This window comes from Engystomops pustulosus, chromosome 7, assembly GCF_040894005.1.
Source record: "Engystomops pustulosus chromosome 7, aEngPut4.maternal, whole genome shotgun sequence".
Classification (NCBI taxonomy): Eukaryota; Metazoa; Chordata; class Amphibia; order Anura; family Leptodactylidae; genus Engystomops; species Engystomops pustulosus.
Genome location: NC_092417.1, coordinates 77053770 through 77081734, shown reverse-complemented (window position 1 = coordinate 77081734; position 27965 = coordinate 77053770). Strand labels below are relative to the sequence as shown.

Genomic DNA, 27965 nt, shown 5'->3' with positions numbered 1-27965 from the left:
AGCCCCCACACGCAGGGCCCGGGGTGGGATGCTGGGGGCGGGATTGTGCTCACGGCCGGGGAAGGAAGCGCTCTGAACCGGGCGGAGCCTCCTGCACTCACGGGAAGTTAGGAAGTTTTACTGCGGCTCCTGGGATCCGGCTACAGGTCAGTGCAACCGGGACACCGATGCAGGAGTTACCCGGAGCGTATATTCCCCGGGCTGCAGTCTCCGTACTGCACTGCTATATACTGCAGTATTATTGTACAGGGGTGTACGCTATTATACACAGCTGGAGGAGTATACAGGGGTGCAGTGTATACAATATTAGTGTGTCTACTGTACACATCTGTCGGACTATATAGGAGTGCCGTTTATACAATATTAGGGTGTCTATTATACACCTCTGGATTAGTATACAGGGGTGCAGTGTATACAATATGTCTACTGTACACATCTGTCGGAGTTTATAGCGGTGCCGTTTATACAATATTAGGGTGTCTACTATACACATCTGGAGGAGTATACAGGGGTGCAATGTATATAATATAAGGTTGTCTACTATACACATCTGGAGGAGTATACAGGGGTGCATTGTATATAATATAAAGTTGTCTACTATACATCTCTGGAGGAGTATACAGCTGTGCAGTGTATATAATATAAAGTTGTCTACTATACATCTATGGAGTAGTATATAGGGGTGCAGTCTATATAATATTATGGTGTCTACTATACACATCTGGAGTAGTATATAGGGGTGCAGTGTATACAATGTTACGGTGTCTACTATACTCATCTGGAGTAGTATATAGGGGTGCAGTCTATATAATATTATGGTGTCTACTATACACATCTGGAGTTGTATATAGGGGTGCAGTGTTTACAATGTTACGGCGTCTACTATACACATCTGGAGTAGTATATAGGGGTGCAGTGTATATAATATTACTTGAGTAGTATATAAGGGTGCAGTGTATACAATATTAGGGTGTCTACTATACACCTCTGGAGTAGTATACGGGGGTGCAATGTTTAGAATATTAGTGTACACACTCTGTACACATCTTTAGTGGTAAACAGAGGGGCAGTGTATATAATACTAGGGTGTCTACACTTCTGGAATATTATACAGGAGTGGAGTGTACATAAAATTAGAGGGGCAAGTGTACATTAATGGAGTAGTATACAGGGGTGCAGTCTATATAATATTTGGGGAGAAGTATATAGGGGTGTACTGAATATAATTTTAGGGAGCCAAGCGTACATTTCTGGAGTAGTATACACGGGTGCATTGGATATAATATTAGGATGCCTAGTGTACACTTCTAGAGTAGTATATAGGGTGTAGTGTAATAGAATATTAGAATGCCTAGTGTACACTTATGGAATATTATACAGAGGTGCAGCATATATAATATTAGGTTGCATAGTTTACACTACACGAGTAACTTACAGGGGTGCAGTGGATATAATATTAGGGTGCCAAGTGTACATTTCTGGAGTAGTATACACGGGTGCATTGGATATAATATTAGGATGCCTAGTGTACACTTCTAGAGTAGTATATAGGGTGTAGTGTAATAGAATATTAGAATGCCTAGTGTACACTTATGGAATATTATACAGAGGTGCAGCATATATAATATTAGGTTGCATAGTTTACACTACACGAGTAACTTACAGGGGTGCAGTGGATATAATATTAGGGTGCCAAGTGTACATTTCTGGAGTAGTATACACGGGTGCATTGGATATAATATTAGGATGCCTAGTGTACACTTCTAGAGTAGTATATAGGGTGTAGTGTAATAGAATATTAGAATGCCTAGTGTACACTTATGGAATATTATACAGAGGTGCAGCATATATAATATTAGGTTGCACAGTTTACACTACAGGAGTAACTTACAGGGGTGCAGTGGATATAATATTAGGGTGCCAAGTGTACATTTCTGGAGTAGTATACAAGGCTGTTGTGGATATAATACTATGGTGCCTAGTGTACATTTCTGGAGTAGTATACAGGGATGCAGTGTAGATAATATTAGGATGTCTACTGTACTCTTCTGGAGTCGTATATAGGGTGCAGTGCATAGAATATTAGGTTGTCTAGTGTACACTTCTGTTGTAGTATACAGGATGCATCATATAGAATATATGGTTGCCTAATGTATAATTCTAGAGTAGTATATAGGGTGCAGTTAATAGAATATTAGGGTACCCAGTGTACAGGTCTGGAATAGTATATAGGGGTGCAATGTGTACTGTTCAAGGATAGTATACACAGGTGCATAGTGTACATTTTAGGGTAAACTTTAGGAGTGCAATGTGTACTATTTGGGTCTGGAATGTAGGGTGCGGTTTACTGCCTCATTGTAGTATAGAATGCATTGTTGCATTCCCCACTTAGTACTATATTTGCACCAACCCAAATTTGTTGCACAATAATACTTAGGGTACTATAAATTTCAACATTATACGAAACGTTCATTTGTTCATTTGAAGTGCAGAAACGCAGTTTTCCTATGTATAGTATAGTCCCCAGCAGAGCACAGCTTCATCATGCAATGAAAGCTGCAGCCAAGCCACAATAGTCACAGGAATTCTGAGCAGATGTGTTATTCTTGCTTATTGTGACGTCCCCTGTTGTGTCGCTGCTAGGTCTGGTCCTGTGAGGCAGATGTTTCTTATTAGCTGATGCCTTTATGAATGTGGTGGCCATTGTCTCCCATTGTTCTGGTCTCTCTTCTGGTCAGTTTTGTGCTGCTGGATTCTTCTTTAATATTCTAGTAATGTTTTTGCTTGTCTTTCTAAACAGGGAACAAGTTCCTTCTCCAACCTAGAAGTTAATGTCTGGGAGATACTCCTCATTTTCCACTGTTACTTATATACACCTATGTACACAGAGGATCTGGAGCTGCAGATATATTTAGAACTGTTTTGGAGTTCATTTAGGGTCCTGCTATTGTCTGAGGGGGTTCAGTGTCTCCGGATCCTGGAGCCTGTCCCCCTCAGACATTTGTCTTCCAGTCCTGCAAACATTTTTTCACCCTTTAGTCACTATGAGTCAGAGCAGTGGTCCGAGCCCTCGGCTGGTGGACTCAAGTCTGCTTTTACAAAGCTCAGAGGTCTGCAGTTTGGGAGGTTCTCAACCTGAGAGGATGCGCCATCCAGACTCTCTTACACCTTCACCAAAGAGCCTTCCACCATCCCCCATTCCTCCATCCATTCCATTGTCAGCTGGAGACTGGGAGAGTCGTGAGGAGCTTCGACAGAGAGAGCTAGAGGAGGCCAGGGCACGGGCAGCTCAAATGGAGAAGACCATGCGCTGGTGGTCAGACTGCACAGCCAACTGGAGAGAAAAGTGGAGTAAAGTAAGAGCTGAGCGGAACAAGGCCAGGGAGGAGGGGGTGCAGCTCCGCAATAGGCTAGAGGTTCTAAGCAAAGAACTAAGCGCTCTTAAAAGAGAGCGTCAGGAAGCAAGCAGTGAGACAGAGGAACTCCGCAAGGAAGTTGAGCGACTACGGAGCAAAGGACAAGTCCCCACAGAACAGGAAAGCGAGGAGCCAGTGCGAGATGTGGACACTGAAAAACCGCTCAAGATCAAGGTCAGAACACAGGAATCTTTGACTGGAGCAGGGGAAGGTTATCTCGCTTTATAGTGGATTTCATCTCATGTGGTTGCTGCCAAAGCTACAATATCTTACTACTATTACTACTATGTGACCACTATCTGTTCTGGTTAAATGGCAGATGGATGTTTGCAATGTTTTTACAATACACTAGGGCAGAGAACCTTATTTTTAAGTTGCCTCTTTGGCAGGGACCACAGGAGATTTTATCAGCTGAGATTCCCTAAATAAGATCTCTCCCTTCTGTGTCCAACCTATTATGCTAACAAGTCTCAACATACTGATTTCAGGAGATGGACGTAGACAGCAGCTTACAACCAGAGTCCTGCGAGCAGCAAAATGGAGGCTCCTGCCGCAGCCCAAGACAGCGGCACTGGGAGGACAGAGACCCAACCGAGGAAGAGGCAACACCTAAGATCACAGCCCTTAAGCTGAGACTAGATGAAAGTCAAAAGGTTCTGCTAAAGGAAAGAGAGTGAGTTTTTGGATGTATATGTAAAAAGGTTATGTATGGGTTGTGTTCATATTTGTGTATATAGTGTTTATATAGTACATGTGTGAAATTTTTTGTATCAAGTCAACGCACAGATTTTCAATTGGAATCAGGGCTAAGTTCTGCCTGGGCTGTTGTAAAATATTGAGGTATGATTTGGGTCATTCAGGTGTGACTGATATTTGGGAATGTTTATTATTTCCCCCACATTGACTAAAGGTTTAGTTCCAACTGCTGACAAGTAGCCCAAACCCATAATGCTGCCTCTACCATGCTTCCTGTGTGTGTATGATGTCCGATGTGCAATTTTTGCTTTGCATAAAACAGAACTTTCAAATTATATGGGTTAACCTTTGGTCTCATCATATCGTGATACAATTTTCCACAAACATTTGGCAAACTTAATGTTGGTTTTGGCAAAGTTTGGGTAATTTTTTTGTAAACAAAGAATTTCACCTTGCCACCCTTACCCACAGGCCATACATGAAGAATATGGGAAAATGTTGTCACATGCAGGACCTAGACAGTACTTGGCAGAAATTCATGCAGCCTGTGGGTTTTTGGCAGCCTCCTGGACCACATTTTTTGTCCTTTCATCAAACTTTGATGGATGTTCAATTCTTGATAATGTCACTGTTGTTCCAAAATGTATTCATTTATTATTGAATGTCTTCACTTTGCCTTGTATTTTTCAAAAATAAGATCCCTTTGATGTCTTGTAACCCAGTAACAGCATGTGTCTTTGGTGCATTGGTAAAATGCAAATAAAAAAAATGTAAGGGAAAACCTACTAGATCAAATACAAGGTTGGGATGAGGTTAATCTGAATCACTTTTTACGATGGCAAAGGTGTACTGACTACTATTTAATGTGAGTCTAATGGGTTCCTCACAGAGTTTGATCAATAAGTACATCCTCAAGTATTGCATCACATGGCTGGGGTGTCACCCTCCCATCACAAAGATCTACAAAATCCTCTTAAACCAAACCTTCAATCACAAAAAGATTAAGGAGTCCATAAATCCTTTAATTAATAATAATAGCAACATTGTATGGCTGGATTCCAGTTTACAATCACCTATATGTCCTATAGTGCTGTCCAACCATTATTGCAGCCAGACAGCAAGCATAGGGCACCCCCAACACACGTTTGCCATTTAACGCTGCCTCGGGGAGTATAATTCCATACAGGTCTTGCAGAGCTAGTAAGAGATGGTTCTCACTGCTTCACTGCCATGTCAGAAGAAAAAAGGCAGCCATCTATAAAGTGACTTGAAACTCATGCAGTATCTGTGTGGTATCACAGGGTTGTATCACAGGGTTATCAAAATAATGGGGACTGTCAGGGATCAGTGTCTCCATCACTTGTAAGATCACACTTCCAGCACCTGTTTTCTTTCAGGAGCCCCCAATTTATGATGTATTAAAGTTAACTTTTTTATACAATTTATTTAGAAAAATGTTTTTTGCCTTTTCCATCCGTTACTACAACAAGCTATTACAGGCAGTAAGGTACATACAAGATAGGTTCTGTAGGTTTGTTCTTAAGTTGAGTTTGTATGTAAGTCGGAACGGTATACTTTATTATTGTAACCCCAGTCAAAAATTTTTTGGTCTCTGTGACAATTTTAAAAATGTTTTTAAAAATGTTAGATTGTCATAAGAACCAGTATTAACAATTAATCTTAATTGCAGACACATGTGATAACTGTTAAAGCTGATTATTGTAGCCTAGAACTAAAGTACAGTAAATTACCAAAATCCAGAGGTCCGTTTGTAACTAGGGGTCGTATGTAAGTCAGGTGTTCTTAAGTAGGGGAACTATTGTACTGTACTTTTAGAAACGTTAGTAGTAATTGTAGTTTGTAGTAGTAACTAATACAGACAGTCCCTGGGTTACATACAGGATAGGGTCTGTAGGTTTGTTCTTAAATTGAATTTGTATGTAAGTCGGAACTGTATACTTTATCATTGTAACCCAGCCAAATTATTTTTGGTCTCTGTGACAATTGGATTTTAAAAATGTTTGCTTGTCATTAGAACCAGGATTAACAATAAAGCTTCATTGTAGACACCAGTGATAACTAGTCACCGTTTGTAACTAGGGATCGTATGTAAGTCAGGTGTTCTTAAGTAGGGGACCGCCTGTATCTGTGAATCACTCTGCCTAGGGGATAGTTTTTGTTCCAATAAAATTTATAAAAACCCTAGGTAGTAGCAGGGACTGACCCTTAACTAGAGGCATCTGTTGTGGCCTGCTCTGTGTGGGCGTCCCCTTTTTTAGATTTTTTCTAATTTCTTATTGTTTCTAATAAAAATATACAAATATATAGAGAGTAGTACAGTAATATAAGTGAACGGTCCCCATGATAAACCAGGAGCTGGGGAAGTGTGTGGGTCATAATTAATGATTAACTGTACAGGCAGTCCTCGGGTTACCTACAAGATAGGGTCTGTAGGTTTGTTCTTAGGTTGAATTTGTATGTAAGTAGGAACTGTATATTTTATCATTGTAATCCTAGCCAGAACTTTTTTGGTCTCTGTGAGAATTAGATTTAAAAAATTTTGGGTTTTCATAAGAACCAGGATTAACAATAAAGCTTCATTACAGACACCTGTGATAACTGTTACAGCTGATCATTGTAGCCTAGGACTAAAGCACAATAAATTACCAACATCCAGAGGTCCATTTGTAACTAGGGGTTGTATGTAAGTTGAGTGTTCTTAAGTAGGGAACTGCCTGTACATATCTTTAGCTTTTTAAAATAAATCTAATTTGTACAAGTGTTAAAGACATCCCTGTAGCTATTTTGATAAGCTTGTAATACGACTAACCACACAGATACTGCATGATGTAATGCAATTTTGTTTATTAATGCTTCTAGTTACTTTATTCGATCTGTGATAGAATCTATGTCTTTTGGGTACAGTGGAGTTGAGAAAATAATGCTTATATACATGTAACACATTTAATAGGTAATATGTAGCTGAATTTCAGGGAGCAATGGGCTTTTTGTAGCTTGTCCCTTTGCACTTTAGTTTTTTTTAATATTTATTTTTATATATTTTAAATTAATTATTAAAAATCAATTGCAATGCTAGTCAGCCTATAGTTTCAGCTAATATCCTGATATGCTCTGTCCAGAGACCCTGACCACCACCAAGCTTTGGACTCACTATATAGTGTTCCCTCATTCTGTTTAGAGACAAAATGCTTTTGAGTAAGCACATTGAAAAAATGGAGGCCGAGATCAGCCAGTTGAGGATGAAATGTGAGGAGCTGAGCAAGTCAAGACAAGAAGCTGTAACTCAGGTAAAAAACCACCAAAGGCAAACCAGTCCAGTTGTTATGTAATAGGTAGCTAGAACATGTTGGCGGGTCATCTGATAACAAGGGTGCTGCCCTATCAGTGTATATAAGGTGAGGGAATGCAAGTGATGCAGGGTAGGGGTGTTCCCATTGCAGCACATAAATATTATTGTTTGCATGATAAAAAAAATTTCCAGTACACTTTCTGTATCAATTTTTTTGGATCTCAGCTTGCTGTCATTCTACAGAACACTTCCGTATTTACTTCCAGTGGATAGAAATCTTACTATAGTCATGTAATGTCACTCACAGCTCATTAGTATCATAGGGAGTAATCAGAGCTGTGTGATATAATGAGCCATGCATTTGTATCACATGACCATGGACAGAATTCTATTCATAGGAAGCAAGTAATGAAGCTTCCTATATTATATAAGCGAGCAGATATCTATAGGAATTGACACAGAAAGCATATTGAAAAATTTGATAACTTTTCATTATATAAACAATAACATTTATTTGTTGTAATGGAACTACCCCTTTAAGAGGCACATTCTATATAATGTATTGTCAGGGGAAACATGACTGATAGCTGAGCTTATTCATCTGATGATGGGGAAGGGGTCCAGTATATCTGTGTACAGTTGGAAAGCTTGGGAAATGTGATTTGTGAGTGATATCATGTGAAGATATGAGTTGCAGTGACAGTGTGTAGTCTGCAATCTAGGTTAATGTAAATGATTTGCTATTGCAGTCACCTGATAACAATAGGGTGATAGTTGGGAGAATGTGACAGATATTTGGGTTAAGTCATAGGAAGGGGGATGTAATGAGTTTTCTGATAATCCGATAATATTGAATACAGAATATTAATACAGAATCGTTAGGAACTGCGAACTAGGTCATCTGATGATTGGTGGAAGGTCTGCCTTGGGTTAATAATATCTTAAAGAGGACCTGTCATCCTTAAAAGGTGGTGCTAGCGTACCTCATTTTTAGCATTGGTAAACTGCTAGCTTTATCAGAACCTTCAAATAAAGCTAGCAGACAATGCAGTGTTATAGCCTCAGAACGCGGGACCGAGCTTGCTGTGGGGGCGATTAATAAAATGTCACCTGCCACTTTCTCCCCAGCTCACCCTCCTCAGAGAGCGTCACCAGGACGAGTTAGGTCGTATATCTGAAGATCTTCAGGATGAACTTGGGGTCCGCTCCAACATGGATAAGAAGCTGGCAGAGCTGAGGGCAGAGGTACCTTTCAACTACAGTGTTTCTCTGAAAATAAGACCTACTCTGGAAAATTACCCCTAGCATGATTTTTCAGCCATTCCACTGTAGGGTGAAAAAAATCTGTATCCGGCTATATGTTCTGTGGAACCTAGAAACTTCCCTTTAATAAGACTTGTGTATTTAGGTGCCACAAAAAAATGGAGATATTCCATGTTAAATTCCATGTTAACTGTGGATTTTTCCTTGTCCTAGTCACCTATATGCACAATTAAAAGGTAGATTCTCATCTGTAAAAGGGCAATAGAAAAGTTTTCTGTGCCATGGTTCAGAAAATATCTGTTTGAAGCCAGCATGAAGAAGGATGGAGCTGCCAGTTGCAAGTAACTACAAGGATAAGAGCTGGTCATGTAAGGAAAGTGCCATTGCTAGACATGAAAATTTAAGGCTAATGATTCTGAAGGTAATATATTCACAAAAAATTCACAAAGGAATTCAGGGTTTGGAGCAAGACATCTCTTGAAAAGAAGTCCTAACTTGTTTTTTGGAGCAAAACATAAGACCTTGTCTGGTCATTTGAGAAAAACTATTTTGTCATTATCACTTCATTTTCAGTTACAGCTTACTTATATGGAAATTTCTATTTGGTCTGCATAGATGGAAGGGCTCCAGGCAGAGAATGCAGAGGAGTGGGGCAGGCGGGAGAGACTTGAGACAGAAAAACTTAACTTAGAACGAGACAACAAGAAGTTGCGACTTCAGATCCAAGACCTGGAAGAGATTTTGACCCGTAAGAGAAGACAGGCAGTCAGTGCCCTGGACACTGACTTGAAGTCAATACAAGCAGAGCTTTTTGAGAAGAACAAGGTAAGGATAAAAAACGTACCTCCTTCCAACCCCTGCGTTACAAGAAAACCCCTGTTTCATTACCGAAAAAGGGAAGCACGTCCAAAACAAAGGCACCTCTTCCTCTCTCACTAGTGATACAGAGAAGCTTCTCTCGCACTCAATTTCATTACATGGATGCCTCTTCCACACTCTTTAACGTTAAGTTTTTCATGTTGTATGATATCACACATATTCTCAACTGAATAATAGTCTGTATGACATGTCACCCATTTGTGACTTAGGGTCATTGGTGCCTGAATTTCAAGGTCAATTTTTTCAGTTCTGTTCTGGTCTTCTTTAACATCTTTTTGGTTGCCAAAAGGCAATATACATCCTATTTGCACATGTCCTGTGCAGATAGCACGTATATTTACATAAGGTCAGTGTCAAATTTGAAAAAATCATATTTCCTGAACCATGACACCTAGAAATATCAGGATTGTGTTTCTAGGTTAAAATAACCAGAGATATCCACTGTTAAAGTTACAGTTTGTCAATTCCTGACTGTAAATTAAGGCTACATTCAGACAACCGTATGGGGGACGTATGTACGTTTTATTTACATCCCCCATAGACGGCAATGGGCGCACGATGCCATACATGAGCTGTACCTGGCAGCACACGTGTGGCACCGTACCGTCCCGTAGCCGGGCGTAATATAGGACATGTCCTATCTTTCCCTGGAATCTGGTGCCGTGCGCCATACATTACAATGGAGAGGGGTGGGGGTGAGCAGCGCTGACGTGAGCCCGTTGTGCTACAGTATGACGGGCAGACGTTCATGTGAATGTAGCCTAAGGCTGCATTCGCACGAACGTATGAGGGACGTAGATAAGCTTGTGATTTAAAAAAAAAAATACAGATCTCAATTCCTGACTGTATATTAAGGCTACATTCAGATAACCATATGGGGGATGTATATACGTTGTATATACGTCCCCCATACACTGCAATGGGCGCACGCCGCCATACAGGAGCGGTACAGTGCAGCACATGTGCTATAAACACAATCCAGATGTTCTATTAAAGAGGACATTGGGGCAGATTTATCAAGCTGTCTGAAAGTCAAAATATTTCTAGTTGCCCATGGCAATTTTTACGTTATATATATATTCAGTAATAGAATTATTCTATAACGTTAAAGTCATGATTAAAAGATATCATCATTTACAGAAGAGCAGAACTTATTTCATGTACCAGGAAATTCAAATATGATAAAACAGTGGCACTTATAGATCCAGTCACCGTGACTGAGGTCATTTCCTTTTATTTCTTATCCATGGTCTCCTTCATTTTAAAATCAACATTTACAAGTATGCTAATGAACCGTAATTGCTCTGGGGGGTCTTACTCGAGCCCCTTAGTGCTCTGGCTTCACAATCTGTTTCACTGTCTCGCCTTCACCCTTGCTCCCTCAACACTTCCCTCCCTACTCTGCCTGATGTAATCTCACTGCAGGCAGTTTGCTCCTGCACTGTAACAGCCTATGAAGCTGCAGAACCCCCCGGATCATAAACATAATTTTAAAAGTTGATTTTAGAAGGCAGGAGACCATGGATAACAAATATAAGAAGTTTGCCACAGTCACAGTGCCTGAATCAATGAGCAAGTGTCCCTGGTTTATCATAATTGTTTTTCACAGCAGATTTGTTTTTTAATTGACATATAGGGAACCGCTTATCATAATAAATTTGACATTTGTTTTTTTCATGACATGTGAGACTTTAACTTGATAAAATAATTTTATTAATTACTTTCTTTATAGAATTAGCGAACAAATAACTAAAATCAGTCATTTGGCAAGTGATGGAATTGTATAAATTTTTATCAAAATATGTCATAAATATGAATCTGATTTCAGATTTCAGACAGGCTGGAGGGGGGCTCACTTCAAACGGTCATATCTGCTGAACTGTGGCAGCAAGAAACACATTCACGTTCAGGTGTCTTATTAACCCCATAGCGCAATAAGACGTACCCTTACGTCTTACTGCGCATGGGGGAGTATGAAGAGGGCTCACAGGCTGAGCCCTCTTCATACTCACCGGGCATTAGCTTCATAATGAAGCAAACGCCCGTCGCTAACACCCGCGATCGGTGCTTGCACCGATCGCGGGTGTTAACCCTTTGATTGCCGCCGGCAAAGCTGCCGGCAGCATTAAAGAGCCGGCGGCGCGTGGGCGCCGCCATCTTGGCTCCGATCGTCACTCCCCGTGACGTCACCGGGGAGCGGCGATCCGTTGCCATGACAGCCTGGGATCACACAAAGATCCCAGGCTGTCATGATCGAGGCTATCTATTATAATGTGCGATCTGCACATTATAATAGATGGTGTGCAAAATCCCCATATACTGCCATACTGTAGTATGGCAGTATATGGTAGGATCAATCAGACAACCTAGGGTTAAAGTACCCTAGGGAGTCTGTAAAATAGTAAAAAAAATAAATAAAAAAAAGTAAAAAAAAAAAAATTATATTAAAAAAACATAAAAATTCAAATCACCCCCCTTTCCCTAGAACTGATATAAATATAAATAAACAGTAAAAATCATAAACACAATAGGTATCGCCGTGTCCGAAAATGCCCGATCTATCAAAATATAATAACCGTTTTTCACTGCGTTAAACCCCGTAGCGGAAAATAGCGCCCGAAGTCGCAAATGGCATTTTTTTGCCATTTTGAAAAATAGAAAAGAATTCTATAAAAAGTGATCAAAATGTCGAACAGTCCTAAAAATAGAAGCATTGAAAACGTCATCAGAAGTCGCAAAAAATGACACCACCCACAGCTCCATACACTAAAGTATGAAAAAGTTATTAGCGCAAGAACACGGCAAAACGAAGAATTTTTTTTCTGTACAGGAGGTTTTAATTTTTGTAAATGTATGAAAACATTATAAAACCTATACAAATTTGGTATCCCCGTGATCGTATTGACCCAATGAATGAAATAGACATGTCATTTGGGGTGCACAGTGAAAGCTGTAAAAACCAAGCCCACAAGAAATGGCGCAAATGTGTTTTTTCATCATTTTCACTGCATTTAGAATTTTTTTCCCGCTTCCCAGTACACGGCATGGAATATTTAATACCATCACTACGAAGTGCAATTTGTTACGCAGAAAATAAGCCATCACACAGCTCTGTACATGGAAAAATAAAAAAGTTATAGATTTTTGAAGGTGGGGAGTGAAAAATAAAACCGCAAAAACGAAAAAGGGCCTGGTCCTTAAGGGGTTAAAGAGAGGAATCTCCCTTTAATACAGTATCAGGATTGTATCTCTAGATGGGGAGATTTTCTTCTTTAACCCCTTCATGCTCTGCAACGGATATATCCGTCGGAAAGCTATGAAGCGGGCTCATGGGCTGACCCTTTTCATACAGAGATGGGCTTTGCTGCATAAAACGAAATTAACAGTAAAAATCACAAACACGATTTTTACACCATTTTACATGACATAAAAAATGTAATAAAAAGTGATCAAAATATTGCACAGTCCTTGAAATGGTAGCGTGAAAATGTCAGCTCATTTTTCAATAAATGACCTCTCACACAACTCGGTACACCATAGTATGAAATTTTTTGAAAATGTATTAAAACCCAATAAAACCTATATAAATTTAGTATCACCGTGTTCGGACCGAACCAAAGAATAAAGCAGAGGTGTTATTTGGAGCGCACAGTGGAAGTCGTAAAAACTGAGTCAACAAGAAAGTGACGCAAATTAGTTTTTTTCCAATTCTACCATATTTGTAATTTTTTCCAGCATGGCATGGAATAATAAATAGTAAATAACGATGAAGTAAAATTGGTTAAAATAAGCCCTCACACAGCTCTGTACACTGAAAATTTTGAAAATGTAAAAAGCTGTAAAGTTATGGATTTTCACTGGTGGGGAACGAGAAATGAGCGAAAAAACCCTGCGTCCTTAAAGAGTTAAAAGGACATCAGAATTGTGTTTCTAGGTGCCACAGCCAATCTCCTCTCCACAGTCCCAACATGGTTATTACCTACAGAACCTGGAGTGTTGTCAGAAGCATGTGACTGATCACTGCAAGGTCCTGTAAACCTTTCATGTCATGATAGGACCAGAGAACTATTTGCAGCTGGGACTGGGTGTGAAGGTTATAGCACCTTGCCCAGGTGCCAATAGCCCACCTACAAAAAGACCCCACTATTATAATCTACATTTTACTCCACTTGTTTCACACTACTGCTGGACTGCACTTACATGCCTATTTTACCAGAAGTGATGGAGCTATCATTACTAGTGCATTAGTGAGGAAATTTGAAGGAACGGGCTGACAGGCGCTCCCGATAACCACCTTTTTTTAATCTGAGACGTAATATCTCTGAGAAAGATCAATAGGACTGCATTCTCCTCAATGTGTGGTACATTAACGGCAGCCATTACAGCATAACTCATTGTCCTCATAAAACTGTCTGATTTTATGGTCGTGCACAGATTACCAAAGAAAATGTGTTCCCCTCCCCCTGCCGCCGTTTCCTTCGCATTCTGTAAACCTTCTCAATCTTTGTACAATGTTCCCTGTTCGGCCTCAGTCCTGTCACCGTCCCCACAGCTCCTGAAGCCTTAAGCTTAGCCCTACCCTGCTGTGTCTTCATACTGGTTCCCATCATGTACACTGTTCATTCTTGACCTAGGAGCTGTCTGACCTGCGACATAATCATGCCAAGCTGAAGAAGCAACATTATGAAAAATCTGCAGAGCTTGCACATGCCAGTCGGCGCATGGAACAGCTAGAGGGGGAGGTGAAGAAACTGCGTCTTCGCGTGGAGGAACTAAAAAAGGAGCTGGGACAGGCAGAGGACCAGGTAACAGCTGTGCCACACCAGAGAACAAGGATATGTCTTTCATTATTTTACTAAGATTGTATAAAAGAAAAAAGAACCAGAAACGTAATTGGCTAAAGCAAAAAACTGTCATTCGTGACAGTGGGGCACATTTATTTAGAAAACCAGAAACTGAACTAAAAGTGCTATTTCCATGTATAATGCTTGGTGTGGCAATTCACTATGATCATGCGCTAGAAATCATGAATCTGTCGCTTCCCTGCACTGGCCCGACAAAGTACAATCTTTTTTGCGGCCCGACCGCCGGCATGCCCCCTGTGTCGCATGGAGGTTAGTGCCGCTGTGCCACAAAAGGGTCGTGTGCGGCACAATAGTGGCTTAGACACTTTTGGAATACCCGTGCACGCTGTTTTAGCCTAGAAGAACGTGCACAGTCCGACACAAGTACCCCAGTGAGTCTGTTACTGAGTATAAAATAATTACATTGTCATCAGATTCCCACCAGACCTTATACCACAGTCACAGCCTTTCCTTGTACTGTTACTGATATAACTCAATATTGTAGTGATAACTTACATTTTGATCAACCATGATATCCACACACCTAATACTACAGTAGTAGACTATAGCTAGTCTTTTGCTTCAATTGTTATTGGTACTTCACCACTTCAATGTAGGAACTAGGGTTGCATTAAATTGGCTTAGTTTTGCTCACCAGCCAGTCTGCCCGCCAGATACATCAAGAGGCCTAAGCCTCCTCATGTATTGGGTATGACAAGGAGGGGCGCTACCTCTATCATGCGCTGGCGCAGGGGCGCTGGCGTACGATAAGTCTCCCCCATTTTGTCAGTGGAATCCCTGGGAGACATAGAAACACCATATATGGACAGTTCATGATATTTCCCCAATGACGTGGCTCCTGCTCTGCCACTGGCCCGACACTACTATACAAAGGATTCCCTGCTACTAAGAGTCTGTAGAACTGGAAAAGTCAGTCAGTACCGAAAATGACAGCCAGTATTGAACCATATGAAAGTTTGAAAGTTTTGAATTGAACAAGTACCGAGGTTTCGATACATCGTGCAATCCTAGTAGGAACAACTATTTCACCTATTAGTACTGATAAGCAATCTCCATATCGTGTAAGAGAAGTTATAAAATTGCAATGGACATCACCAGACACTGGGGCTCATCTACTAAAGGTCCGCGGAGCGCATTTTCGTTGGGTTTCCTGCCGATTTCAGTTTTGCGACGAATGGCTCCAGGTTTTTGGCGCATGTGATCGAATTGTGGTGCATCGGCACCTGCTTGCACGTGACACAAATCGGGGGCGTGGCTGTCAGACAACCCGACGGATTCGGACAACGCGCAAGATTTAACATTTAGAATTGTGTCGAAAGATACGCACTTACAAGCACCGGGAAGAAGAAGGTGAACTCTGGCGGACCTTGCAGGGAAGCGACAGATGCAGGAACTCGGGCGCACAATCTTCATGAATCGCGTCGGACCGTCCAAATCGGGGGTTGCGACAGGACCAGGTAAGTAAATTTGCCCCATTGTGTTTCCTCCTTGGTGGTGCTTTTCCAGGCCTTTACTGCAGATATCTTTTGTTGTTGCTTGCTTGTGGGTCTTTCTGCTGTACATTTTATCTTATGCAAGTGATATGCATTCTAAATCAGGTTGAGATCTGATGACTGATTTGGTCTTAGTAGAATATTTCTTTTCTTTGTCTTATACAAATAACTCCTGGGTTGCTTTTGCAGTATGTTATTGGTCATTGTTCATTTGAAGTGTAAGGAGCCATCCGAACGAGCCTTTTGCATTTTGTCGAATGTGAGGACAAAGTATATCCTTGTACACTTCAGATTTCATCCTTGTGCTTCTGTCTTTAGTCACGACACTAGTGATCCAGGGCCACTGGAAGTCATCTATACCCTTGCCATTACACTGCCTCCACCACCTCCACCATGTTCAATAGAGGATGCAGTGTAGTTTTGGTGTTGAACCGTTCCAACCCTTTTCCATGCTTTCTTCTTTGCATCACCAAAGTACCACAGACTGGTACCAGAGTGTTGGTACTTTTCAGGCTGGCTAAAGGATTGCATCTTGAGGTGAACCCTCTGTATTTGTTCTCATGAAGTCTTTAAAGGGAACCAGCTCTTAAACCCAAAAACATACCTTGTAGTGCCTGTTAAGTGTTCTGTAGGCATGTCCTTATAACGGTCCAAAGCTGCCTTTATCCTGAAAAATAAAGTTATATGCACGGAGAGGTACCAGTCAGGGGGTTGAGGTTCGGGGTACAGGAGTACCTTACAAGCCCCGCCTCTTTCCCTTTGTCGAGACAATACCTGCTCTGGATCTCCAGCGCCTCTCTGTCCTATGACGCTCGTTTTGCATGCGCAGTGCGCCTGTTATCTCTCCTTCAACTCTGCGCATACCCAGAGGGAGAAACGTGCACTGCGCATGCGCCACCTGCAGTACACTTCGACACTTCACAGGCGGCACAAGATTTTAAACGGGCGCTGTAGGATAGATATGGGCTCAACAGAGGGAAGAGGCTGCCTGGTGGGTGGTTGAGCGCTTGACTCCTGTTCCCCGAACCTCATCCCCCTGAAGGCTACCTCTCTGTGCATATAACTTTATTTTTCGGGATAAAGGCAGCATTGGACCATTATAAGGACATGCTTAGAGAAACCACTATGTTTGTGGTTTTATGAGCTGTGCGGCTGATGACAGCTTCCTTTTAAGCTAAACTTAGATACTGATCTACATTGTGGAGAGTGCTCTTTACTTGGGTGGATGTTGACTTTTCTTCACAATGGAAAGGATTCTATAATCATTCTCCACTTTTCTTTTCTTTTTTTAGCCTTATGATGGTCTGTTTTTCTTTCGTTGAGAACTTCTTTCACCACATGTTGTGGGTTTACTGCAGCATCTTCCGAATGCAAAAGTCACACCTAGAATCAACCCCAGACCTTCTACCTGCTTTACTGATGATAGGTTATTAAGACCATTCAATGCCTGTAGAAATAATTGTCCAATAATGTTTGCTACCTATTGAAGAGCTGTGATTCCTATACCCCTTCTCCAATTACCATGAAAATACTTTTAAAATAAATCAGTCACCTTGATTTACCTACCAAAGTAACATAGGGCTATATCAACGCATGCCTCACATACCTTTGTTTATATTTTCCAGCTGCCGTTTCCATGCCGAAATGCAAATGAGAGTGATGTGCTTTACAGGGCGTTAGCCCCCCTGAAACACAAAGTCTCATTTACATATTTGAAGTTTGAAGTTTTGCCATGAAAGTAGCAGCAGGCCAATAAAAACATGTATGGCATAACATGTATGCATGGCACATGTGTGCATAGCCTTACATAAAATAGAAGTTAATTTGGGTAGGTAAATGGTAGCAGCATATTCCATTTAAATTAAACCTGAGAGTCTGCAGTAGAAATCCTAATTGATTTATATAACTGTATCTCGAATATGTTGTGGTAAACGCCTATAAATCCAAAACTTGTTTCACTGTCCACATACTTTTGCACCTAGTTGTACATATATTCGGACACAGGGGCTGTTAAAGTCATATTGGTTGTCGGTCACCCAGCTTTCTAGATATAACTGTACTTAGCAGGCAGCATCTCCATACTTAGTTGATATGGTCTAGAGCAGGTTGCAAACCCACGATTTGTGGCCTCTGTCCTGCTGCCTGACAGACACCAATAAGCACTTCCATCACTGATGGAAGCGCACATTGGCCTAGGAGCCTGGTAGCAGTGAGTAGAGTTCACTCTGAATATGCGCCAGTGTCATTCATTATTTTTTGCCTGCTCTGTAGACTACTGAATTATTGCTTGTCTACACTGGGGTCTCCAAAGTTATGAGTCATGTTCTCTGGGTTCTCCAGCATTCTCACTAAAAGGCTCTCGGGTCTCCAGCATTATCACTCAATTGGTCTGGGTCTCTAGCATTATCACTCATCGGCTCTGGCTGACAATCTCTCCCTCTAGTATAAATAGTCTGATTTGGGGTCTCCAGCACTATAACTTGTCTGCTCTGGGGTCAATAGCATTATTGCTTTTCTGCTCTGGGTTCCTCAGCATTAATATTAGTGTCTTCTCTGGGGTCTCTCCATTTTTATTAGTGTCTTCGCTAATTATTTGTTTCCTGATCTGGGGTATGTACTAGTTATTCAGTGTTTAGTTTCTGCAGCTGTACTATGGTATATACAGTATAATTTGTGGGTTGCCATTGTGTGCTGGTCTGTGCATTTAGGGTACTGGTTATTTATGCAGCCCCTTGAAGTTGAGCAGTATGACCACACATGCCTTTGGACCTATAAAGGTTTTGCACCACTTATCTAGGGATAGCTTCACACCATTGTATGATTGTTGCCTTTTCCTTTTACAATTGCAGATAGACGAGGCACAGAATCAAATGCGCAAATTACAGAGATCCCTCGATGAACAGACTGAAATGAATGAAAATCTGCAGGTGCAAGTTGAACATCTACAGTCCAGGTGAATAGCGAAAACAAAATGCTTATGTGTGTCACTATATGGATGAAGCAAATGTCTATTTACAGGCACCTAGAATACAGATTATTTAGAGCCAGCAATGTCCTCACATGCTCATCATGTAAACTGTACAGAACCACTCATTGGGGGACATGTATCTTTATTTCTGCTAGTCAAATTGTCGCAATTTTGCGTCTTTTGCCGTATTTGCGACTTTTGCTGTCGTTTTTCAAATGTACCTTGGTCTGCACCTTGTTTTCCAGATGTTCTGTGCGACTTTTTAGTTATGTATCACTTTTTTTTTGCTTATTTTTGCTACTTTTTAGGCGCAAATTTGCACCTGGTCCAGGGCAGGTGCAAAGGAAGGATTTTTTTTCATGGATCCGATTTTAACATGTAAATTGGAATGATTTCACATGCTTTAAATGTTTAAAATTTTGCACCGTAACCTGTAAATCTGAAATTTTTAAAAAATAATTTTTAAAAATCCTTAATGTTACCTATAAGGATGCGGTCACACGTTGCATTTTGATTGCATTTTAATTGCTTTTTGAAACACATTACAACAGCTGAGAAGAGGTGATTTGGCTAATAACATTACTGTTAACATTTTGCATTTACAAAACGCAATATAAACATGACATTAATGCATGCGCTAGCATCACGTTTACTATGCTTTTTGTAAATGCAAATGTTAACAGTAATGTAATTAGGCAAATCACCTCTTCTCAACTGTTGTAATGTTTCGAAACGCAATTAAAATGCAATGAAAACGCAATGTGTGACCACACCCTTAACACCACATGTATCATCTCCCTGGGGTGTGACTAGAGTACTTAAAAATCCAGGACACAGCCTCAAATCCAAAATTTACAGTATTGTCTTCTCCTGTATATAACCCCCTCACGTGGCTTGTGTCCATGTGGATTTGAGACAATTGCAACAAAAAGTCTCAAAAAGAAGCCAAAATTTGCGCCTGCCAGGATAGGAAAACCTGAACATGTATAACAAGTAAAAAGACCGGATCATACATAACGCGCAAAAAATAGCTGAAAAATGTCTCAAAAATTCACCAAAGGAAAAAAAAAACTATGATACATGTCCCCCATTGACATTTGTCATAGTTTATGAACTTTTTTTTTTTTTATAAATCCTTTATTTAACGATTAGTTTATGAACTTTTTAATAAAGAATAATGAACTTTTATGAACTTTTGAATCACCTTTATTCTCACATTGTATAGAATATATACAAACGCCCATGTTCTTGTATATCTATAGACTATATAGAAACTCATATATTTTTGTCTGTGCACACCATAGAGACTACAAACTGAACCACTCATATAGACTGCTAAGAATTGGTCTATGTTGTCATATACAAGAGCACCTTAACTATATAGAACAATACTATACACACAGAACAAGAGTCTTTACTTGAAGCATATCTGATTGAGGTAGTCATTAATTATGGATGATATGTTCTTTCCATCCAGCTAATGTTGAGCTTGCCTCATAGTGACTGTCTGTCTCCTACAGGTTGCGGCGGCAACAGAACCCTCCCTTGTTTGGGAAGCTGCGCAGCTCTCGATTTGGAAATGATGACACTGGGGAGACAGGAAGTGACCCTGATGAGGATGATCTTCAGATCCAAGTGCCTTAGCCAAATCATTCCTGGTTCTTGCAGTGTTCTGTCTGGGTTTGTCACTCCAGAGTGCTCAACACCTGGAGATGTGGGGGGAGCTTTCTCTGCAGATATAATGGTGTTATCCTGATGGTAAAATACCTAATGGAAAGCTAGCACTGACCCTCAGTCCTCCCATAACAGGTTCTATATCTCTGTGACCACTACCCGTGATAGACCTAGATCTAAGCAGCCAGAATGGTCCCCTTACTTCATAGTATTTCTAGTGGATCTCCGCTTGATGATAGATTCAGCTGGATGGGACTGTCTATATGATCAGTATTTAATGGCTTTGAGGTATATAAATGCTATTTAATGGACTATATACTCCCAGCACATATACCACAGAACTATAATGGACTACATACCCTTGACAGGTACATAATTCAATCATAATGCGCCGATAGACCTCCAACAGATGAATGAAAGGTACAACGTTACATGGCCTTCCAGTACACATAGATCTGTGATAGACTTGCAGCAAATATAACAGCTATTTTTAAGACTATATATCTTTATTACAGGTATGTAAGAAATATACAATGAACCACTGATTGGTAAATGATGGGCTACAAAATTACATAATTGTTGTAAATTTCCTACTCTGTGTCCTCAGATGAATAGACCTTCCAAATAAATAGAGCAGCTAAGAAGTTAGTGAAGGGATTGTATGAGCTATCCTTCATGGATGGACTGTGACCAATTGCCCCCCCCCAGTGGACTTTATGTCTCATATATGTAAAATGTGGCCCTGTATGTGACCATGTTTATATAATATGTATTGAGGGGTTCATCTAAAAATAGAACCCCGTCAGAAGGTAGCCGTGCCTTACTGCCATATTGAACCTCAGATGATATATATGGGATTTATCACTGTTTCTTTATCAGTTTTCTGGTGTAGAAGCAGTGAAATAATCGCAAATTCTTGCGCAGTGCAAAGATTTGTGATTAAAATAGCGAATACGCCACCTCCACACCATGTGGAGCCAGTGGCTCTTATACAAAACTACGTGAGGTTGGACCTGGCCTAGTTTTGCACAGCCTAAGCCTCTTGATGTATCTGGCCGGACACTGGGGGGTGGATGGTGGGCACTATCAAACGGTGCTGCAGGAGCACTGGCATCTGATAAATCTCCCTGTGAGTGTATGTCACCTTATGTTACTAGTATTTTCTTCAGGATCAGCAGGACCTGATTCCAGCTAAATGGAGAACCACCCCCTCCCCTGCTTGGTTTCTCCGCTGTCCTTCCATAGAGCTCCTTTCTATGTTCCAGGGCAGACTATGCACAGTGCCTTGTATTTATAATCTGTTTTATATATTTTTTTGTTTGTTCAGCCATGTTCAAGGAAATAAACAGTAAACCCATTTTATACAAAGACTACATGTCTAGTTTGGTGTCAAGAATTTTGTTTTGAAGTGACACTGGACTGCTGCCTTACATATACAGTGAGTCTGTAAATTATCCAGACCCCTTTACATTTTTTCTTTGTTTCATTGTAGCCAATTGGTAAAAAAGATCAAAAAATCACAAAATTGTTTGCTCGTTCATGTACACTCTGCACCCCATCTTGAAAGAATAAAAAAAAAAAAAGAAATGCAGATATTTTTGCTAATTTATGAAACAAGAAAAACTTAAATATCACATAGTCATAAGTATTCAGCCCCTTTGCTCAATATTCAGTAGCACCTCTTGAGCTATTACGGCCATGAGTCTTCTTGGGAATGATTCAACAAGTTTTTCACACCTGGATTTGGGAATCCTCTGCCATTCTTCCTTGCAGATCATCTCCAGTTGCCTCAGGTTGGATGGTGAATGTTGATGGAGGCCGTTTTCAAGTCTTTCCAGGCATGCTCAATTAGGGTTAGGTCCGGGCTCTGGCTGGGCCAGTCAAGAATGGTCACAGAGTTGTTCTGAAGCCACTGCTTTGTTATTTCAGGGTGATGGCAAACGTGGCGTTTTGAACACGTTTTTGAGCAGTCCGTCAAAAAACGCATGCGTTTTTGACCAGTTTCAATCAAGATAATAAGTCAAACTTGTCAAAAAACGCATGCTGCTTAAAAACGGGCCAAAAACGCCATGTGTGCCATCACCCTTAGCTGTGTGCTTAGGGTCATTATCTTGTTGAAAGGTGAATCTTTGACCCAGTCTGATGTCCAGAGACCAGAAAGAGATTTTCATCCAGGATATCTTGCCCACATTCATCTTTCCTTCAATTGCAACTAGTCATCCTGTCCCTGCAGCTGAAAAACACCCACATAGCAAGATGCTGCCGCCACTTTTAGGTTTGTATTTGGCAGGTGATGAGCAGTGCCAGGTTTTCACCACACATAGCACTTAGAATTAACACCAAAAAGTTCAGTCTTACTCTCATCAGATGAGAGAATCTTATTGTTCATTGTCTGGCAGTCTCTGAGCATTGTCTCTGAGGTCCTTGGGCAGTTCCTTAGATCTCATGATTCTCATTTGCTGTGTCAAGCACTGTCATTTAGACAGGTGTGTGCCTTTCCTAATCAAATCCAATCCATTTAATTAAACACATCTGGACTCCAATGAAGGAGTAGAACCATCTCAAGGAGAATCAGAAGGAAATGGACATCATGTGAGTTAAATGTCACAACAAAGGATGTGAGGACCATGTGATATTTCAGATTTTCTTGTTTAATGAATTAGCAAACGTGTCTCAGACATTTCTTAAATATGTGTGCAAGCAGTTTACACTGAAAAGAATGTGCATAAGGGTGACGTTACAGGTTGCGTTCTTGAACCGTTTTAAAGTATGACTTTTTGAATGTTTACCATATGTTTGGCTGCTTTGAACCTGTTTATCTTCATTTCTAGAAGTGTAGGCAGTTGTAAAACAGATTAAAAACAGGCAAACACATGGTAAACATTCAAAAACACAAGCTTTAAAATGGTCCAAAAACGTGATGTGTGGCATCCCCCAAACTAGTGCAGGGACCTTAGTAAATGTGGGCCACTAGGAAAAAGAAATTCTGTGGATCCAGCACTTGTGGTAAGAAAGTTAAAATAGCATATACTTTATTGGTTTCCAAAAGTCATAAAAAATTCTTTACAGAAAAAACATGGAATGCACCGTGAGTGCTAAATAGACATAGTGGTGCCTGTTAAAAAAAATGCATAGTAGCGGACCTACGCGTTTCGGCCGTATAATGTGTATAATGTTTTAGAGAAATAGCTGATTGTTGCACAATTACTTGTTTAGTAGAAATACATTGTATCTGATCTATTATTAAGACCTTGTGGGTATCGCGTGTCTAATTTAAGGATCCAGTGTATTTCTCTGTTTCTCAGTTTGTGTGTTCTGTCTCTCCCCGTAATGGGGCCATGACTTTTTACACAAACTGAGAAACCGAGAAATACAGTGGATCCTTAAATTAGACACACGATACCCACAAGGTCTTAATAATAGATCAGATACAATGTATTTCTACTAAACAAGTAATTGTGCAACAATCGGCTATTTCTCTAAAACATTATACACCTATCTATACAAAGCACGCCCCTTCCACCCAACCTCCAATGCGCATGTCCTCGTTAGCGCTAACACAATTACACCTGATAGCTCAGCATAAGTACTATGCTTTATTCAGAAGCAGACAGACCATGAATAAGGGCAACAAGCAAGGTTACGCCCAAAACGCGTAGGTCCGCTACTATGCATTTTTTAACAGGCACCACTATGTCTATTTAGCACTCACGGTGCATTCCATGTTTTTTCTGTAAAGAATTTTTTATGACTTTTGGAAACCAATAAAATATATGCTATTTTAACTTACCACGAGTGCTGGATCCACAGAATTTCTTTTTCCAAGTCCTATACCTGGAGTGGCACAGGCTTCCTTTTGTCTCATGACCCGGGCACCGTTCACACTGCTTATGTGGATACCGGGTACAGGACTGCTTCCCATTGAACACCGGCTGATAAGGTGAGCTGAAAGCCTCCATTCCTTCTAACACCTATATCTTTCCATGTTTTAAATGTGGGCCACTGTATATGTTAAATGCACTATAATGTACACATACAACCTGTTCATTACCCATCTAACATGTACAGGAAATGTTGTACACAGAATAATATATGTAATATGTGCTCATTCCCCTATAATCTACACATAAAGCCTATTCTTTTCCCATCTAGGATGCTCAGGGAATTCAGTACAATTCAATATATATGTTATATATTTTCATTCCACTAAGGCAGTGATGGCAAACCTTTTGGAGACTGAGTGCCCAAACTACAACCAATATCCATTTATACGTCACAAAGTGCCAACATGACAATTTAAGTAGTAACTTATTGATCCCTGCTGTATCACAGGTTTCAATTGTATTGGCGTCCTGAGTTCACCAATACATTAGAAAGATGATGGGGAAATTTGGATTGTAGCTTCCCTCCTGGGTCCCCTTAAGAGGAAGAATCATGGGACCCTGAACAGGAGCTCCAACGTTAATCCATCTCTATCCACACCTTCCCGCTCCTCCTGTTTAAAAGGATGTTGCTTTAAAATGGCGCTGAGCAAGGCATGTGGTCTTGGACCACAGGATGAAGCTTTGAGTCCTGTCTGGCAAACTCTATGTTGGTGTGAAGGCCTGAGTGCCCACAGAAAAGGCTTTGAGTGCCACCTCTGGCACCCGTGCCATGGGTTCGCCACCACTGCACTAAAGGGTGGATTAAAGTTAGAGGGGCCACTGGCTGTAAAATCTGTGATTGAAGGTTGCCACTGAGGGTGCGTTCACACGTTGCAGTTAAAACTGCATCGCAATCAGCTTTGAGGTGGGTTTAGGTGCAGTTTTGTCAATTTAACAGGTGAAAGACATGAACTGAACGAGTGAATTTGGTCCCGTTCCACCACATCCCAAAGATGCTCTATTGGATTGAGATCTGGTGACTGTGGAGGCCATTTGAGTACAGTGAACTCATTGTCATGTTCAAGAAACCAGTCTGAGATGATTCCAGCTTTGTGACATGGCGCATTATCCTGCTGAAAGTAGCCATCAGATGTTGGGCAGAAGAAATCGCAGCAGAAATCGAGACTCATCAGACCAGGCAACGTTTTTCCAATCTTCTACTGTCCAATTTCGATGAGCTTGTGCAAATTGTAGCCTCAGTTTCCTGTTCTTAGCTGAAAGGAGTGGCACCCGGTGTGGTCTTCTGCTGCTGTAGCCCATCTGCCTCAAAGTTGGACGTACTGTGCGTTCAGAGATGCTCTTCTGCCTACCTTGGTTGTAACGGGTGGCGATTTGAGTCACTGTTGCCTTTCTATCAGCTCGAACCAGTCTGCCCATTCTCCTCTGACCTCTGGCATCAACAAGGCATTTCCGCCCACAGAACTGCCGCTCACTGGATGTTTTTTCTTTTTCGGACCATTCTCTGTAAACCCTAGAGATGGTTGTGCTTGAAAATCCCAGTAGATCAGCAGTTTCTGAAATACTCAGACCAGCCCTTCTGGCACCAACAACCATGCCACGTTCAAAGGCACTCAAATCACCTTTCTTCCCCATACTGATGCTCGGTTTGAACTGCAGGAGATTGTCTTGACCATGTCTACATGCCTAAATGCACTGAGTTGCCGCCATGTGATTGGCTGATTAGAAATTAAGTGTTAACGAGCAGTTGGACAGGTCTACCTAATAAAGTGGCCGGTGAGTGTATAAAGCTGAGTGTATGTGTGCGTGTATTTGTATGTATGTCCACTAATGGAATCTTTTCCAATCACTGAATTTTGCACAGACGCTCTCTGTGACTCAGGTCATAGACTCCGTTTTGAGCTGAAATTTATCAGAAATTTCTGAGGTAAAACTGGTACAGTTGCCTATGAAAACCAATCAGAGACCGGCTGTAATTTTATAAATAGCTGTGCAAAAATTAAACTTGAGCTCTGATTGGTTGCCATGGCCAAGTAGAGCAGTTGTGCTCTCAGACACTTCTGATAAATCTCCCCAGACAAAGAGGTGGTCGGAGACGGTCTGAGACTGAAAGAGACGGTCAGCGCCAGTCACTGAAAGAGACGGTCAGCGCCAGTCACTGAAAGAGATGGTCAGCACCAGTCACTGAAAGAGACTGTCAGAGGCAGTCACTTATAGAGACGGTCAAAGACAGAGAATTTCAGAGACGGAGACAGTCACTGAGAGAGACGGTCAGAGGCAGTCACTGAGGGAGACGGTCAGAGGCAGTCACTGAGGGAGACGGTCAGAGGCAGTCACTGAGGGAGACGGTCAGAGGCAGTCACTGAGGGAGACGGTCAGAGGCAGTCACTGAGGGAGACGGTCAGAGGCAGTCACTGAGGGAGACGGTCAGAGGCAGTCACTGAAGGAGACTGAAAGAGACAGACACTGAAGGAGACAATCAGAGGCAGTCACTGAAAGAGATGGTCAGCACCAGTCACTGAAAGAGACTGTCAGAGGCAGTCACTTATAGAGACGGTCAAAGACAGAGAATTTCAGAGACGGAGACAGTCACTGAGAGAGACGGTCAGAGGCAGTCACTGAGGGAGACGGTCAGAGGCAGTCACTGAGGGAGACGGTCAGAGGCAGTCACTGAGGGAGACGGTCAGAGGCAGTCACTGAGGGAGACGGTCAGAGGCAGTCACTGAGGGAGACGGTCAGAGGCAGTCACTGAGGGAGACGGTCAGAGGCAGTCACTGAGGGAGACGGTCAGAGGCAGTCACTGAGGGAGACGGTCAGAGGCAGTCACTGAGGGAGACGGTCAGAGGCAGTCACTGAAGGAGACTGAAAGAGACAGACACTGAAAGAGACAATCAGAGGCAGTCACTGAAAGAGACAATCAGAGGCAGTCACTGAAAGAGACAATCAGAGGCAGTCACTGAAAGAGACAATCAGAGGCAGTCACTGAAAGAGACAATCAGAGGCAGTCACTGAAAGAGACAATCAGAGGCAGTCACTGAAAGAGACAATCAGAGGCAGTCACTGAAAGAGACAATCAGAGGCAGTCACTGAAAGAGAAGGTCAGAGATGGAGACAGTCAGTGACAGAGAAACACATAGAGTCAAAGAGAGAGATAGATATAAATATAATGGGCCACATTTATCACTTGTTTTTTCTGTTGTTTTTGCGCCTTTTCGTTTAGGCGCACCTTTTTTGCGCCATTTTTGCGATTAAACGCCAAATTAGCCGCGCAGCAAAAATAACCACCTTTCCCTCATCTATCGTTCAATTCCAGATGTTTTGCTGCGCCTAATGATATTCATCAAGTGCGACTTTTGCATTTAGGCGCAAAAACGGGCGCAAAAACACTCCAGCTCGAAGGTGGCGTTATCTGAGAAGAAAGCACCGAGCCCCTTTGCAGAAGAGCTCATTTCTAGCAGCAAAGCTCAGCCAGACACTGGAACATATAATAGATACAATTAGATACACTGCAGACAGGAGC

General features: G+C 41.3%; 1 protein-coding gene across 1 annotated transcript; it reads left to right on the top strand.

Moving 5' to 3' along the window:
* The first annotated feature begins 10 nt into the window (after positions 1-10).
* Positions 11-22110, top strand: CCDC102A (coiled-coil domain containing 102A). The gene is made up of 9 exons (XM_072116915.1): positions 11-146; positions 2801-3590; positions 3905-4089; positions 7312-7420; positions 8551-8667; positions 9301-9510; positions 14199-14369; positions 18772-18875; positions 20411-22110. Exons 2-9 carry the CDS (start codon positions 3045-3047, stop codon positions 20532-20534), a joined length of 1566 nt encoding a protein of 521 aa, XP_071973016.1. The 5' UTR covers positions 11-146; positions 2801-3044; the 3' UTR covers positions 20535-22110.
* The last annotated feature ends 5855 nt before the right edge of the window (positions 22111-27965 follow it).